The 18,429-nt window shown below is 40.2% G+C and overlaps 1 protein-coding gene across 1 annotated transcript in view; it reads left to right on the forward strand.

Moving 5' to 3' along the window:
• The window catches only part of iqsec1b (IQ motif and Sec7 domain ArfGEF 1b), a 741,654-nt gene that overhangs the window by 676,303 nt on the left and 46,922 nt on the right, over window positions 1–18,429 (forward strand). Inside the window, 2 exon segments of the mRNA XM_034167371.1 lie at window positions 14,444–14,723; window positions 15,267–16,525. Of these exon segments, the coding sequence (XP_034023262.1) occupies window positions 14,444–14,723; window positions 15,267–16,525 (1,539 nt within the window).

Below are 18,429 nucleotides of genomic sequence, written 5' to 3' on the forward strand. Positions count from 1 at the left end.
AAGCCGGACGGCGCGCCGCGCCCCGAGCCGCCGTCGTCAGCCTGTTTTGAGCTGAAAACTTCCAAATTTAAGCCTCTGTTGACCCAGGACGTCGTGAGAGAGCAGAGAAGTTTCAGAAGAGGTCGGGATCAGCAGTTTATCCGGACATTCTACTGTTAAAGGAGATTTTGTAATGAAAGATGTGCGGACGGATTTGCGCGTCGGCACCCAGCTGCTCATGACAAAACACCTCCGTGTTGATAACCATTCGTAAGATTCAGGCGGTTTTCGATGGCTTTCAGTCGAGTGAGTATCCGAGAAATTGTTTAACAGCTGGCCATGTTCAAACTTGTCCTGTAATGCTTCCAACGGAGGTGTTTTGCTGTGGCGCCGCGCGATGAGCGGCTGGGTGGCGACGCGTGAATCCATCCGCACGTCTTTCATTACAAAATCTCCTTTAACATTTTTCCCACTTTGTTGTTTTTTTGGAATAGTGCATTATGACATAAGCATGTACAACCCCAATTCCAATGAAGTTGGGATGTTGTGTGAAATGTAAATTAAAAATAGAATACAGTGATTTGCAAATCCTCTTCAACCTATATTCAATTGAATACACCACAAAGACAAGATATTTAATGTTCAAACTGATAAACTTTATTGTTTTGTGCAAATATTTGCTCATTTTGAAATGGATGCCTGCAACACGTTTTAAAAAAGCTGGGACAGTGGTATGTTTACCACTGTGTTACCTTTCCTTCTAACAACACTCAATAAGCATTTGGGAACTGAGGACACTAATTGTGAGTGTCATGATTGGGTATAAAAGGAGGATCCCCAAAAGATTCAGCCGTTCAGAAGAAAGATGGGGCGAGGATCACCACTTTGTGAACAACTGCGTGAAAAAATAGTCTAACAGTTTAAGAACAATGTTTCTCAACGTTCAATTGCAAGGAATTTAGGGATTCCATCATCTACGGTCCATAATATAATCACAAGATTCAGAGAATCTGCAGAACTTTCTACACATAAGTGGCAAGGCCGAAAACCAACACTGAATGCCCGTGACCTTCGATCCCTCAGGTGGCACTGCATTAAAAACCAACATCATTGTGTAATGGATCTTACCGCGTGGGCTCAGGAACACTTCAGAAAACCATTGTCAGTTAACAGTTTGTTGCTACATCTACAAGTTCAAGTTAAAACTCTACCATGCAAAGTGAAACCCATACATCAACAACATCCAGAAACGCCACCGTCTTCTCTGGGCCCGACCTCATTTGAAATGGACAGACGCGAAGTGGAAAAGTGTGCTGTGGTCTGATGAGTCCACATTTCAAATTGTTTTTGGAAATCACAGACATCATGTCCTCTGGACAAAAGAGGAAAAAGACCATTCAGTTTGTTACCAGCGCAAAGTTCAAAAGCCAGCATCTGTGATGGTATGGGGGTGTGTTAGTGCCCATGGCATGGTCAACTTACACAATGCTGAAAGGTACATCCAGGTTTTGGAGCAACACATGCTGCCATCCAAGCAACGTCTTTTTCAGGGATGTCCCTGCTTATTTCAGCAAGACAATGCCAAGCCAGATTCTGCACGTGTTACAACAGCATGGCTTCGTAGTAAAAGAGTGCGGGTACTAGACTGGTCTGCCTGCAGTCCAGATCTGTCACCCATTGAAAGTGTGTTGTGCATTATGAAGCGCTAAATATAATAATGGAGGCCCCGGACTGTTGAACAACTGAAGTCGTGCATCAAGCAAGAATGGGAAAGAATTCCACCTACAAAGCTTCAACAGTTAGTGTCCTTAGTTCCCAAACACTTATTGAGTGTTGTTAGAAGGAAAGGTGATGTAACACAGTGGTAAACATACCACTGTCCCAGCTTTTTTGAAACGTGTTGCAGGCATCCATTTCAAAATGAGCAAATATTTGCACAAAAACAATAAAGTTTATCAGTTTGAACATTAAATATCTTGTCTTTGTGGTGTATTCAGTTGAATATAGTTTGAAGAGGATTTGCACATCATTGTATTCTGTTTTTATTTATATTTTACACAACACCCCAACTTCACTGGAATTGGGGTTGTATTTAATAATTCTGAAGAAATCTTTATAATCGCGTTTTTTCATTATATTCTAAGTTGATTCACTGTGCCCCATGAATTAGTGCCTGAGGCACAGTGAATCAAAAATTTAAAAATTTTGAACACCAATAAATTACACTCGGGGAGAAATAAATAACACAGCCTTATAAACAATAAGTTGCAATAGAATACAATAGAATGACCTAAACCTATACATAATGTGTTTATGCTGCCACAAAACATTTCTGATCCACTGTGCCCCGGCTTCCCCTACCTAAACATAAATTTCTAAAATGTGGTTACCTTTGATGCACCAGATCAATAGAAAAAGATGGTTTTACTTATTTAATGTACCACCATATACCTGTCTTCCCTACGCTAGGCATACCTCGGTTTGTTGCATGGTGGAAATTAGGAGCAAGTATGATAGACGTTACACTGAGCTCACAATAAGCTTGTCAGTTTCTTTAAAAGCTGAGACCTGGTGTCCACCAAGACCACTGCTGCTTATAAAAGGAGTTCCTTGGATGTCAGAGTTTATACAAATGGCCACGCTGTCCTTGTGTGACCCAATTAAGAGCTGTGACAGCCAGACAATTTAAAGACATTTCAATCCTTTGTTGTCTTGCAGAAGCTGTTCACACTCTTTCTTTGTCATCAATTATCTTGTTGTTTATACTCATAATATGGCTTCTTACTGTATTCCCTGCCCGGGTCACACTATAAACAGGCATGCACATAACTGATACTCATGGTGCTTGTGTGTGCTAAAAATAAACGATGCACAGCAGAAAACCCAAGGGAAGCACTTCATACATGGGCACAATTTGGTGGGGGATAGGGGGACATGTCCCCCCCACCTTTTCAACCAGGGGGAGACAGAATATGGTATGCCCCCTCCCACCTTCTGACATATATGTGTGTACTTGAAACATGCTATGTCAGTCTTATGTGCAAAACCATGTCAGAATAGTATCTTTGTTTCTGCAAGTTTGTATTTTTAGCAGCATTGACTTGTTTACAACACCTGCTTCTTGTTTGTCACATTTGGAATTTTCTGGGACTGCATTTGCCCAGATTTGAAACCAAAAATAGTTGCCTCTAGGGACGAGTGTCTACACATAAGTATCAGTGGACCATATGCTAATTTACTAAATTCTGAAAGTTAGAAAAGGAAATCAGAAAAGCTATCTGGGACCTCAGAAAGCCCATCTGCAATTATTGCTTGATCTCCAAAATCAGTCTATGCAAGCGAAATTATGTTCAGTCTGAGTGTTGTCATTAGTGCCACTTCGAAAATTAAATTCATGATAAGTAATTTATCCTAAACTTATGATCTGTTGTTTTTTCAAACTTATGCAAAAACAAATCTTAAGAAAAAAACAATACAGTATGCGATAGTTAATAATTATTAAGAGTCTGTTCTTTCATATTTATGAACACATTTTACCACATTGCAATTGTTTTTTTAATGAAAACTCAACCTATCATTCTTTTTGAGTTCTACACATATGGTGATACCTTATTTACATCAGGGTGTTAATAAAATCAATACTGGCTATTCTCAGAATAAAGTACTTATATCCACAGTTTCAAATTGCATAAGTCAAATGGTGTCCACTTTATGGTCTTCTCAAAACATTAAAATTATTGTCCTGGATGCTCAGAATGCATCTGAGCTTATCTAGAAATCGTCGGCTTCTGGGGGCCTAAAGCGGCCCCCAGACCCCCGGCCTATGGACTTCAGCCCTGCGGGCCTTGCACTTTGTCCCCCCCCCCCCCCCCCCCAATTTCTAGTTCTAAATTGTGCCCTTGACTTCATAGGAGGAAATCAAGGACAAATTGTAGGAAAAGTGTTTCCCTCTGTGTGCTGTCTGCTGCGCATCAATAATTTTTAGCACACATGAGCATGAGTACCAGTTATGTGCACCCCTGACTATACGCTACTGCTGCATATCTAGATAAATAATCCATTTAATTCTTGCAAAATGTGCCAGGAGTGCCTTCATGGTTTCAGTTGAAAGACATGTAAGTAAGTCCCTTTGGCTGCACCCTTGATTTCATTCAGGGTCGCCACAGCAGATCTACATGTTGATTTGGCACATGTTTTACACCGGATGCCCTTCCAGACACAATTCCACATTACATGGAGAAATGTCACAGGGGTGGGGTTTGAACTGGGAACCTTCTGCGCTGAAACCAAGCGCACCAATGACTTGGCCACCACTCCTGCATGTGCTGATAATATTTCCTCTATGACCAGCCTGTTTCTATTTAAACTAATAGATGTTTCTAATAAAACATCATCTTTTGGCACAGACATATCACCAATAATTACTGTGCACTGTTCTACTTTTTTGCAATTAAAAATGATTTAATGTGCACGATGAATGAAGATCAGAGACAAGTGCTTTTCACAGATTTTTTTCATGTCACATGTTGTCAAAGTAATCCCACCTCCCTCAGTGGAAATAGCTGGTAGTTATCAGCTTTTAATGCAGCAGAAATAATATTTAATGTTGCTCAGTGGAAATCTGCTTTACATAAATGGTAATAACTGACTGCATGCATTTACTCCTCTGATTCTCAGCAGAACCTCTTCTGGGAAAAGGTTACGTTTTTCCCCTCATTTCATTTTGACATAGTTTCCCCACACAGCTGTGAGCAGCTGACAAGGCTATGCAGCAGTAAAAGCTCTTGACTTCAGTCATTGCATTTCATACATTAAATGATAACATGTTGGAATGATGTTGCTTTAATGCTGATACAAAGTTGAATTAAGGTTCAAGTTGTGATGTCACGTACGAAACATGCATGTACAATAAGACCCGGGGCCTTATTTATAACGGGTGCATGCATGCACAAAGCAGATCCTAAATGACACGCAGGACAGTTTTAATGCATAAGTTCTCATTTATACCAGCAAACTAGAAGGCAAAGTGTTTGCATAAGTTAAAAAAAAAACTGTGATGCATGCACACTAACATTTTTGGAGAGGGTTAAAATGTGAGTGGCAGCATTACACATTTAATGATACTCTGTGTGCGTGAGTCATAACTCGTGCATTTAATTCCATTTAATAACACACATGGGTGGCATGGATGACTACTGGTTAACACTGTTGCCTCACAGCAAGAATGTCCTGGGATCGCTTCCCACTGGATCCTTTCTTTGTGGAGTTTGCATCCTTTCACTGTATTTGCGTTACATGAATGAAGGTTACATAATTGAAAACTTTAAATTGACCGTAGGTGCGACTGTGATTGAGTTTGTCTATCCAGTGTCTTGTCCAGGATGAACCCCAACTCTCACCCTGTGACTGCTAAAGTAGGCTCCAGCCCCCCTGCTACCCTTGACTGAAGTAAGCTGGTATAGAAAATGAATGACTAATAATCAGTGTTGCCACAGTTATTTTGAAAAAGTAATCCAATTACTGATTACTCCTTGAAAAAGTAACTTAATTACTTTACTGATTACTCAATTGTAAAAGTAACTAAGTTAGATTACTAGTTACTTTTTAGTTACTTTCCCCAGCTGTCGACAACAACCCTCTGCCACCTCAACATGACAATGATACTTGTTTTGCCAAAACTCCCTCTATAGTCACCCTTTCTTGACTTCAATGAAAATAAATAAATACTTGTTTTATAAAAAGTAAAATAAAGACCTCTTTCTTGACCTCATATTTAACTGTTGACAGCACTGTAACAGTAAAACTTGCAATTTCTAACCTACATTGTTACCTCCGCCAAGGAGGTTATGTTTTCGGTCGCGTTTGTTTGTCTGTCTGTTTGTTAGCAGGATAACTCAAAAAGTTTTGAATGGATTTTGATGGGGTGGTTAGAAATGACAAGAGGAACAAGTGATTAAATTTTAGTGGTGATCCGAATCACGATCCGGATCCAGGAATTTTTTTAATTATTCTTCATCATTGCGGGATAGGGGGAATTTCGACATTCTAGTTTCTAACTCCACAAAAACAAGGCAGAAAGGCTTGAAAAAAAATTAGGGTGTAACATAGTCAAATGTTCTATCAAACAACAAAGTTTGGTGATGATTGGATCTGGATTCCGGATCTGGTGATCCAGAATATGCAAAAATATAGGGAAAATAGAAAATGTGTCAGTGTGAGGTGACAAATGAAGCTAGAGATGCACAACTAACACCAAATTGTAGCTGAATCTTCAGTAAGGTGTCATCAGATTTGATGTAGCTTCAAATGTTATGGAGCTAGATCCAGAAGAAAACCGCCATTACCGAAAAATCTTTTTATACAATAACTTTTGAACTAATAAAGACATAAAAGTGATTCCAAGTTCTAGTGGTATGTTTTCATGGTCAAGGATGTCAAATATAAAGGAAAGAAAAGTGTATGTATCATAGTTTTGGTTGTAACACTGAATTGTTGAATAGATCATTGTGCCAAGGAGGGAATCTCTTTAGGGTCAGTGACCCTATGGCCTTGTTTAGAGAAGTGTTTCATAAATGTTAAAAAATTCATATATTTGCAGTTTAGTTGAATAATAAATTGAATTTTGTCTCTTATTTGTTTTTGTCTATATGCACATGCAATATCAATATCAGTGCTCAGATGACAGTAGCTTCTGGGAAAGGTGCAAGTTGCAATAAACTGTGATGCCAAGCGCTAAGGATACATGCTATCCAGTCACAGCAGATGAAACTTTTTTTACTACTGAGCAAACATCATTGTTAGACTTTTTTAGGTTCAATGATTCCATGGTGTGTAGATGTTATGGCGTCAGTGACCCCGTGGCCTTGGCAGAGGTTTGCACTCTCTGAGTGCTTCTAGTTTATAAATGTAACTATTAAATTCTTTCTAACATTTAAATTCTCTCTTAACATTTTACGTGTCGAAATTATTATTATTATTTTAAGTAGTATTAGTAGTTGTAGTAAAAAAAGGCTTCAAAACTGGACCTTTAATCTAGGGGTGTTGTGGGGGGGGGGGGCACATCCCTGCCCCACGCCCCCATTCCATCTGGATTCGTCCCTGCTTTGGCGTTTGAGCACAAAGAATGGATAACATTTATTTATGCAGAAAACATGACCAGATTTACAGGTAGGAAGGTTTTCTTGCCTTTTCACATCATGTGGTCCTCAGAAAGAGAGTTTAGGTGCATTTGAGTGGAAAATAGTGTTAGTTGTTGACGCGTCGCGGATGATCAGCTGTTTTTAACGAGCAGATACGGAGCGGCTCAGCTCAGAATTCTAAATAAAAGAGGAAAAAAAGCATAAAAATGTCTTTGTAAAGCTCAGTGCAGGTGTGCTGTTATCACTGTGCTTTAAGAGGTGAGGACGAGTCGTAGCTGCTGCAGAAGACCGCGGATGAAAAGCTCACAGCTCGCTTAAAGTGGGCAGTTCAGTCGAACCCCGACCTCCTGCCCACAGACCACAATGCAAAAATAATAGTAACGCACAGTGACTTGGAGAAGTAACTTTAATCTGATTAACGCGTTAGATTACTCGTTACTAAAAAAAGTGGTTAGATTAGAGTAACGCATTACTAAGTAACACGTTACCGGTATCACTGCTAATAATAGACCTCACATATACATGTGCTGTATCATAAATATTAAGTAACGTCATTGTTAGATGGGATAGTGAGCCATAATAATGCTAGAGAGACTGCTTAATTTTTAAATCTAAGCTGACTCAAAAGTGACATCAGTTCAGATGTATAATATTTCATCACTGCCCCACAGATGCTGAAATGTTAATCAGTTACTTCATTAATTAGTGGTGGATATCACTGGATTTTCATTATCATTTGGACAAGATCTTGCCTGCTACAGTTGTTTGAAACTGTTTCTTTGCTACAGTTTTATATTGGAAATGGGCACATGTTATTTTTGTCACTGAAATTTTGTTGAAGAGATTATATCTTCATAAAGACAGCAGCGTGGTGATGTAACAGCACCGCAAAGGATTCTGAGACAACTGTAACAATAAATAATTGTCTACTATTCCATTTTTTGGAAAGTTTTATGCTAATTCTTGTGGTGAGCATTTTAAAACTTAATGTTCTGCCCACAAGTGAGTGTGATGTAAAAAGTGGAAATATGCAGCATCATTAGTAAGTGGTTGTTATGAATGATTGGGTTCAAAACTGCTTGTGGCCTCGCCTTTGCCACCTAGTGTTTCTAATCACTGCATTTATTTATTTTTCTTCTGCCACTGCTGTGATCATACACAAGCACTCTGATTTCTGGTTCAAAAACTTTTTTTTTCTGCTCTTCCTCTCAGTTGCAATGATAGCATGTTTTGGTCTTTGTGTGTATGTTTGAGTGTGTGATTTATAAAGATACGCATATGACTGATTTTAAAAACATGATTTTTTTTTTTTATTTTGTACACCACTTCTGCCTTTTGTTTGTACATCTAATTTTAGTATGAATCATATGCAATGTGTTATAAATGAGCCCCCACAAATGTAAACAGCAAACCTGCACACTAACACTACTACACAAATAATCATTTGATTTATTTTATTTCTACTTTACTTGATTTGTGTACTTTGTATAATATTAAAATGTACATTGCTACATTAATTAATCAGTTCATGTTTATGTATTCAAATTATTTTCTGAAAATAAAAGCAGACATGTTTGCATATTGGGTCGGTGATGGTCTAGTGGTTAAGGCATTGGACTTGAGACCCGAAGATCCTCGGTTCAAATCCCAGCCTGACTGGAAAATCACTAAGTGCCCTTGCGCAAGGTCTTTAATCCCCTATTGCTCCCGGTGTGTAGTGAGTCCCTTGTATGGCAGCACCCTGACATCAGGGAGAATGTGAGGCATTATTGTAAAGCGCTTTGAGCATCTGGTGCAGATGGAAAAGCGCTATATAAATGTAGTCCATTTACCATTTATTTATTTCTATAACCCTTTACAGCAGTCAGATCTTATGCAAAGTGCTTTACAGTAAAATCAAAGATCATGAATTCACAAAAATAAAACAAACACACAATATTAAAATGGCACATAAAAACAAAACATGTCACAGAACCACTAAGCATTAAAAGCCAGATTAAATAAATAAGTCTTGAGCTTTGTTTTAAAAAGTGCTGGGTCAAAAATAGTGCGTAAATCAGGAGGTAACTTGTTCCACAGTCTGGGATCAGCTACCGTAAAAGCACAAACACCCCATAGTTTGCATTTTGACCTCAGAACGTATGAAGGTGCAAGACTATTAATAGCTTTAAAAACAAGCATTAAAATCTTAAAATCATTTCTAAAATGAAGTGGAAGCCAGCGGAGTGAGTAAAGTACAGGCGCAATATGCTCACTTCTGGAAGTGTTTGTTAAAAGATGAGCAGCAGCATTTTGCACAAACTGGAAGTTAGAGGTGGGCAATACCGGGAATTTTGGTATTGATCTGATACCAAGTAAATACAGGCCCAGTATCACAGATATCAATACTGATACCGATACTTTTTCATATTTAAGCTTCATAGATCCAAAGGACCCAAAAGACCTAGGATAGAATTTTGCCAAACATTATACGTGACAACTAAAATACTTTATTATCACAATCACAGTTCATCATAGCCTTCTTGGACTGTGATGTTATGATTGGAGAGAACAGGCAGCTCCAGACAGGGGTTTACAGAAAACCCACTCACACTGACCAATATCTGCTCTTTGGCTCAAACCACCCCATTGAACACAAGCTCGGGGTGATCAGGACTCTTCAACACAGAGCCCTACAGGTGCCCACAACTACAGAGGGAAGGGCTAAAGAACAACAACTTGTCCGGAAAGCCCTCACAGTATGTGGGTACCCACGATGGTCCCTGGACAAAGTGCAGAAGTCCCAGAGAACAAAGAGACCAGATAGACAGGAGACGGAGACAAGAAGAAGAGAAGTGTCTCTCCCTTATTTAGCAGGAGTAGGGGAAAAACTACAAAGGATCTTCAGACAGCACAAAATCCCAGTTTACTTTAAACCAGTTAACACTGTTGTGAAAGTGTAGTGACACGGACCCACAACAGGGGGCGCAAATGAACAGTCAATAGATGAGCCAAAAAGGAACAAATTAATGTTGTGAAATGTGCACAACGAATATACAGACAATCTCAGAATATGATTACAGTCAAATTACAAAGGTGACGTGTGGGCAGGCTCGAGGATAGAAGACGTCTGTCCTGAGAAGGGCCGGAACCACACGATTTCTGCCACCACTGAACCTGGTGAATACTGGAGCCGCCAAGTCCCGAATTCCCAGGTGATCACCGTCTCCGACTGTCGGATCTGGTACTGCTGGCGAGAACAAAGACAGTCAAGTGTGGGTGTGTGTACACCCCGTAACAACAACGGTGGGAATGCCACCTCCACCTCTCACTCAGTATGTGATGAGTACTGCAGTGATTCCTCAGGGGAAAAGAGTGCCGTCCTGCACTCACTCAGCTTCCACAGATAGAGGAACCGGTACTCCTGCAAACACTCACAATATACAGATATATTGTAACACAAAACGGCTGAAGATATTACCTTCAATGAAGTACGATATCTCGGCGATGAGGTGGAGATGACGTCTGGGTTTTATGGAGTGAGGTGATGAAGAATGAGTGACAGCTGTCAGGAAGTAATGAGTAACAGCTGTCACTCCCGGCTGTGTCCGTGGCGGCAGCGCCCTCTCGTGCCTGAAGCCCACACTTCAGGCAGGGCGCCCTCTGTTGGTGGGCCAGCAGTACCTCCTCTTCTGGCGGCCCACACAACAAACACCTTGAGACAGAAATTAGTTCACCCTAAGGACAGGATCCCTAGTTACAAACAGAGCAATGTAGTGTATTCTATCAGATGTCAGGAAAACTGTAACGAACACTACATAGGTGAGACTAAGCAACCTTTACACAAAAGGCTATACCAGCACCGCAGAGAGGGCATCAGTGGACCTCAGTCTGCAGTTCATCTCCACCTTAAAGACACTAACCACACGTTTGAGGACAAGAAAGTTAAAATATTAGCCAGAGAGAAGAAATGGTTTGGGGTCAAGGAGGCATTCTTTGTGAAACGTTTGAAACCCAGCCTTAACTGGGGAGGGGGTCTGAGACACGCTTTATCCCCTGTTTACAATGGGGTACTCAGGTCAAAGCAGTTTCAGTCTTTTGTTCATGGTAATGAGTCATTCATGTCATCAGCAGAGTCGTAAAGGGAGCCATCAGGAGAGGGACAGCTGCCCTGTCATTAGGAGGGTGCTAACTAGAGCACAATAGGTGCTAATTAGAGCTATTGTTTAGTCACTAGCCTATAGCAGTCTGCCTCTCGGTAGGAGGGGTCTGGTTAGGTTTAAAACTCCAGCTTTTGTGACTTCTTGATTATTCTTCTCTACAAGAGTCAAGACAGAAGTCAGACCACCAGAGCAAGAATTTTAGCTGAGGAAGCTTCTGCGCTTTGAAGCGAAATGTCCTCGCGTCAAGCAACCCAGTCCAGTCGAAGATTCAAGCTTCTCTACCAGAAGATGTAGTTGGAAAAACACAACAGAGCAGATCGAACATCAAACAGCTGTCAAACATCACTCCTAAATTCTTGACAGCTGGTTTTAAATAATTAACCAGAACAACAACGTTTGATGGTGCAGCGTTTGGCATGTCAAAATGTCCAAACACAACGGTTTATCTGTTTTATCATCATTCTTTAATTACTTAAAGAATGATGCAAAGTGCAGTTCAGGAGTTCAGTCCATTCAGTTCAGGTCAGGTATTTGGATGATATTCCGGTGTTTCAGTGCAGGGGTTATAGCGAGCATTTGGTTTATTCAAAATCATAATCACAACAAGTCTGCAGGCTTTGTTTACCGTTTTGCTTGTCGGTCGATCCTTGCTCCACACTGAAGGGGTTAGTGAGGCAGGCTGATGTTTAGGTGGGTAAATCTTTTTGTTCAATGCACAGTTCTAATAATTTGCATAAATTACTTTTGACAATTTGTCCCTTTGTTTGCACTGAATGATTGAGCTCTTGATAATGTGCGATTTCATTGTTTGTTTGATTTTACTTGGTTCTTTGGATTTCTTCATTCATTATCAGGTGTTACTTTTTCAATCAAGATGTAGTGTCACAGTCTAGCGGCTACATTGAATGGATTAAGGTGTTTAATGCATTGTGATGGAAATGTATTAAAATGACTGACAGTCACAACGCCGCTATTAACGGCTTCAGTACTTTTTTCTATGTTTCTGTCACATGATTAATGCTAAGCCGGTCTGCTCAGCCTGATCCCGTCAGATCTCAGAAGCTAAGCAGTGCAGCATCTGGTTAGTACCTGTATCTTATATTAAGCAAAAAATCTGCCAATGGAATAAAAAAAAAATGACTTGCTTAGAATTCTCAAAACTAGCAAAAATGTCCAGGCACTGAATAATACTCAGAAATGCTAAAATTGAAGCAATCTGTGCTAACTTCAAGCAATTAAATCACACTTATTTAAGACAAAATTCCTTGAAATGAGTATTTTAGTCCCTCATTGAGCAGATGATAAGAATTCATATCTTTAAAAAAATAATAAGCTAGCTGGTTTGCACACTTTGTGATTGGTTTCAATACCTAAACAGAGAAAGGCCAACAATAGCTTCTGCCAAACTTATGTTACGGAAGGGGGGAGGTGATGGTCTAGTGGTTAAGTGTTAGGCTTGAGACCAGGGGATCCTTGGTTTTAATCCCTGCCTGACTGGAAAATCACTAAGGGCCATTGGGCAAGGTCCTTAATACTCAAGTTGCTCCCGGTGTGTAGTGAGTACCTTGTATGGCAGCACCCTGACATCGGGGTGAATGTGAAGCATTATTGTAAAGTGCTTGAGCATCTGATCCAGATGGAAAAGCGCTATATAAATGCAGTCCATTTACCATTTACATGGGTAACAATAACAGAGCTTACTCAGTGGAACCCTCCACATAGTCAGTTTAGTTCCACACAGTCATGACATTCTTGTATGATGCAGTTGTATCATGTTCAAATATTGTATCCTCCAGCACTTCTGTCTGCAAGACTGACAGTAGAGTGGAGGTTACATTTTGGGTAGGTGAGATGTAATGTGTAATAGTACCCCAAGAGATACAGCAGGCTCTTATGGAATTTCTTTGTGTCAAATGTATTGATTGGTTTGTTTCCCACTGCAATCATGCAGTTCAATTTTTTTTGCAAGGAAGATAAATAGTTTAGCAGTCTTATGACACTTAGCTGAGTAAATATAGTATTCAACTGCCAATTAATTGCTGAGAGTTTTGAATAAGGTTCTTCAGGTTGAGCTTAATGTTGAGCTTGCACTTTTGTACTTTTTGCTGTAATTCTTAAATGGTGTTTGTTTGTTTGTTTATTTATTTATTTATTTATCTGTCTGTCTGTCTGTCTCTCTGTCTGTTAGCAAGATTACAGAAAAACTGCTGTACAGTTTTTGACAAAATGTACACCACAGATAGATAATGGGCCACGGAAGACTCCACTGAATTTTGGAGGTGATCTGAATCCAGTTTCTGGATCAAGAGTTCCTTTTATATAGGCTTTGAAGGATTACTTCAAAACTAATTCATGGATTCTCACCAAATTTGCACCACAGATAGATATTAGGGCACGAAAGACTCCACTGAATTTTGGAGGTGATCCGGAGCTGGATTGGCAGACATCAGTAATCTCTGATTGCGCTTGTCTTTTTTGTTGTTGTTGTTGTTGTTGTTGTAAAAAAAAGTGGTTTCAGCATTGGATTACATAAGAAGAAATATTAATAAAGTAGCCATATTAAACCGCATTGTTATATTTGTGATGCTTTCAAACCCAGTGAATAAATAACAAATTTCAAAAATCAAAAATCTTGGATGATTTGTAGTCTATTGCCATACCTTATTACTGGCTAAATACAGCATGATATTAGCTGGAAAACCTCAGTAAGAAAAAAATAGATTTTCCCAAAATAAGACATTTTTCATATGTAAAAAAAAATGCTTGACAAGATTATTTTAGTGTTTAGACAAAAAAAAAATTAATCTAAACAAGTCTTTTTTTGTTTTTTCCTTTTTTTTGTTTTTTTTTTTTTTTTTGCTTTCTTAGATATCAGTTTTTGTAGTGCTTTTATTTATTTATTTATTTTAGAATTTAATAAGGACTCGAGCATACTGACAGATTTGCAGCCTTTAACAGTGCAAACAAGACCAACATTTCAACACAATTGTGTCTTCATCAGAGACAAACTCTGATGAAGACACAATAGTGTTTAAAATTTGGTCTTGTTTGCATCATTTAAGGCAAACAATGTGCTCCAGTCCTTACTGAATTCTGAATGTTGCCCTTGAACGCCAAAGCAGCTGGTTCAGCCAGTTTCTTGTCCCTAATCTGAGGCACTCTGTGCACCTTTGTGTGTTGCAGCGTGGAAGGTGATGGTCCAAGCAGCGAGGTGGGTGCCTCTTTGGATCCCAGCGGTGGTTACAGTTGTGTATCAGTGAGCCACAGCGGCGGGCTCAGCCCCAACCAACTGGACAGTCAGCTCTACGGTCACATTGTGCTGCCTGGCCACCAGCGGCCCCGTCGATCCAAAGTCCAGCACTCCCAGTCCATCCTCCGCAAGCAGGCTGAGGAGGAGGCCATCAAACGCTCCCGCTCGCTGTCTGAGAGCTATGAGCTCTCGTCAGACCTACAAGATAAGCAGGTGAGAGAGGACTGAAGACCAGACAAGAAGGAAAATGCCTCCAGTACCAAATTGAAGATCTCCAATTTGAAGGCAACAGGTCTAGATAGATGGAGAACTTTTGGGCAACATTTTGATACGTCTGTTTGCCATTAACCGTTTGTCGTTGGACTAACTGACACAAACTCTGTATCCTGAATTTCTACCTATAAACTTGATTAAATCCTTTTATTGGCACTTTTAAAGCCCACGGAGGGCATAGGTGAAGATGTTGTCATCCTCTATCAAAGCACAGTACCTTGAATTGGCCTCATCCGTCTCTCTCAGCTATTGAATCCCATAAACCCTCTTTGCCTTCGACTAAGAGCAATTATTTTAGTTTTTCCTATACTGTCCTTCACCTGTTTCCAATTTTATTTGTGAGAATATGTTGTTGCCAAACTGCTTTTAACAGTGTCACCAATTGTTGCTGTCATTTGCAACGCTTGGACTACCATAATGAAAACTGTATCCGGTTGTTTTGCAGAGATATTTCCGACACTAATTTTCACTGTCTTCCTGCAGGTGGAAATGCTAGAGCGTAAATATGGTGGGCGTTTCATAACTCGCCATGCAGCCAGAACCATTCAGACAGCTTTCCGGCAGTATCAAATGAACAAAAACTTTGAGCGTCTTAGAAGTTCTATGTCTGAGAACCGAATGTCCAGACGCATCGTCCTATCCAATATGAGAATGCAGTTTTCTTTTGAAGGACCTGAAAAAGTCCACAGCTCCTACTTTGAGGGAAAGCAGTTGTCACTAACAGATGATGGTGCCAAAATTGGCGCAGTGGTGCAATCAGAGCATAATGAAGACATGGGCATACAGGCCAAGCCTCCTTCGACACAAACTGACTTCTCAGATGCGATAACTGAACTGGAAGATGCCTTCTCAAGGCAGGTCAAATCATTAGCAGAATCCATAGATGATGCTCTTAACTGTCGCAGCCTGCACGGTGACGAGAACCAGTCAGAGTCAGTCAGAAGTCACCAGGACGTGGAAAGGGAGGTCAGTTGTCAGGTGAAGCCCTCCCACAGCACCTCTGATCATAAACTAGATGAGATGACGGCGTCGTACAGTGATGTCACTCTTTATATTGATGAGGAGGAGCTCTCACCGCCCCTGCCCCTCTCTCAGTCTGTAGATCGACCTTCCTGCACTGAAATAGACTTGCGTCAGCGCTCCCTAAACTCCTCACAGGACTACTGGGCACTGGCTCGTAAAGAGGAGAAGGGAGACACAGATACCAGCTGCCGCAGTACCCCATCTCTGGAATGCCAAGAACAGCACCTACGTGTGGACCACCTGCCATTACTGACCATTGAGCCCCCCAGCGATAGCTCGGTGGAGCTTAGTGATCGCTCTGATCGCAGTTCATTGAAAAGACAGAATGCCTACGAGCGGAGCATTGGCAGCCAGCAGGGCAGTCCCAAACACATCAGCCATGGCCTGCCACCGCTAAGGCCTTCCAGAGAAGAAGATCCCACCCGCCATCAGCCACGGCAACTGGAGGCTCACCTGACCATCAACGGCAGCGTGCACCGGCAGAGCAAGTCTGAGTCGGATTTCTCTGACGGAGACAACGACAGCCTCAACAGCACATCAAACTCCAATGACACCATCAACTGCAGCTCTGAGTCCTCATCCAGAGACAGCCTGCGGGAACAGACGCTCAGCAAGCAGACCTACCACAAAGAGACCCGCAACAGCTGGGACTCACCCGCCTTCAGCAATGACATCATCAGAAAGAGGCACTACCGCATTGGCTTAAACCTCTTCAACAAGTATGTTCACTCGTCTACAACATAATTAAACACTTATGTTGAACTGTGCACTCACATCTGAAGATTGTGAAGTCCAACCTCCATTATGTTAATGTCTGCATGCACTTTGACACATTTCTATCTGCAGAAACACTGTGTAGCTACAACCCAGAAATGCAGTGCATAAAGAAAGTATTCACAGCACTTCACTTTTTCCACATTTTGTTATGTTACAGCCTTATTCCAAAATGGATTAAATAATTTTTTCCTCAAAATTCTACACACAATACCCCATAATGGCATTGAGACTTTTGACACTGTGTTCATATTTTTGCAGATAAGCATATGAAGGGCTCAAATGGAAAACCCAGTCAGTTCATTTTTTCTTAAATTGTGAAAAATGCAGTTTAAAACAAGAATTTAAAGTAAAAAGCATTATAAAATGTGCATGAATGATAGAGGTGGGCGATAACGGGAATTTTGGTATTGATCCGATACCAAGTAAATACAGGCCCAGTATCGCCGATATTGATACCGATACAGATACTTTTTCATATTTAAGCTTCATAGATCCAAAGGATCCAAAAGACCTAGGATAGAATTTTGCCAAACATTGTATGTGGCAACAAAATACTTTATTATCACAATCACCATTTTTGTTTAAAAAAATATCACTCAACACAACTTAAAACAAAATCTCCTGAGGTAGAGGGCTGACAAACCACAATACAAGGGTGCGCTGCTCCATGTTGTGTGACACAGAGCAGCGCTGCTCTTACAGACAGAGAGTAGACTTTGATGAATCTGTGTGTGCAGCAGTCAGTGCGTGCGGGAGAGAAAAAAAGCTTGAGTATCGATTTTTTTACACAAGGATTGATCAATATCAATACCAGTGTTGGTATCGATATTATCGATATTAGGATCGATCTGCCCACCTCTAAAATTATTTGTTGAAATTATTTAATGCATTGCACACTGACTGTTACCAAAGCAGCTAAGTGCATGTTGGCCTTAAGTAAAAATTTGCAGTTTTGGATTTACTGCTTTGTGCACATGTTCTCTGTTATGGTGTATGTGGTGCAGTGCAACAGTCTTGAGCTGAGGAATGTGATGTGCACTGCAGTGGTACATCACTTTGAAAATTCACATTTATTTATCTTTGGCTGTGCAAATGCACTGACCTTCGTACAGTCCACCAATGAGGAGAGTCAAGCAAGGGCAAGACTCACAACCGTGTAGAGGTCAATGCTAATAAAGTACATATTGGAATTTCCAAAATTGTGCAAAAACAAATTAGTTTCATGTTTAGATCAAAGGATCAAATCACGACATTGCCAGGAGGAATATTAACCTTCTAATGCAGCTGCCTGGTTTGTTATAAAAATTGTTTGAAGTCTGAAATAAGTGCAGCTAATAAAGTTGTGCTAATGACACAGCTGTGTTATTAGCAATGTTTAGCAATGAGTGGTGGACAGGAGAAGAAACTATCGCTCTGTAAACATTTCTGGAGTGGTGTAGATCTGTGCACACAAATGAAGCATACGGTGCACAAAACTGGATAAATGTGAACACAACTTTCTGCAGATCTGCAATTATTTCACAGTAAATCACATACTGTAATTTACTGTGAAAAAGTTAGTGCCCCCTTGAGCTTTTACATGTTTGAAATGTTTTTAGGACATCAAAAACCAAAATAAAATCCAGGCTTTTTATGTTAAATTTTCTAAAATTTTGCCCTCTAAACTCACAATGAAAAGGAGTCTGTACATCATGAATTTCAAAAAATCTAAAAGACAAAGTGATAGTATGAATATTTTAAGTGCCCCCTTTAGTATAACACATATAAACCATCACTTTTTTTCAGACAAGTCAGGGGATGGATACATCAACATTTCCAAGATCTTGAATATGTCTTGGTCTTTATT

The sequence above is a fragment of the Thalassophryne amazonica genome, chromosome 3 (genome assembly GCF_902500255.1).
Source record: "Thalassophryne amazonica chromosome 3, fThaAma1.1, whole genome shotgun sequence".
Classification (NCBI taxonomy): Eukaryota; Metazoa; Chordata; class Actinopteri; order Batrachoidiformes; family Batrachoididae; genus Thalassophryne; species Thalassophryne amazonica.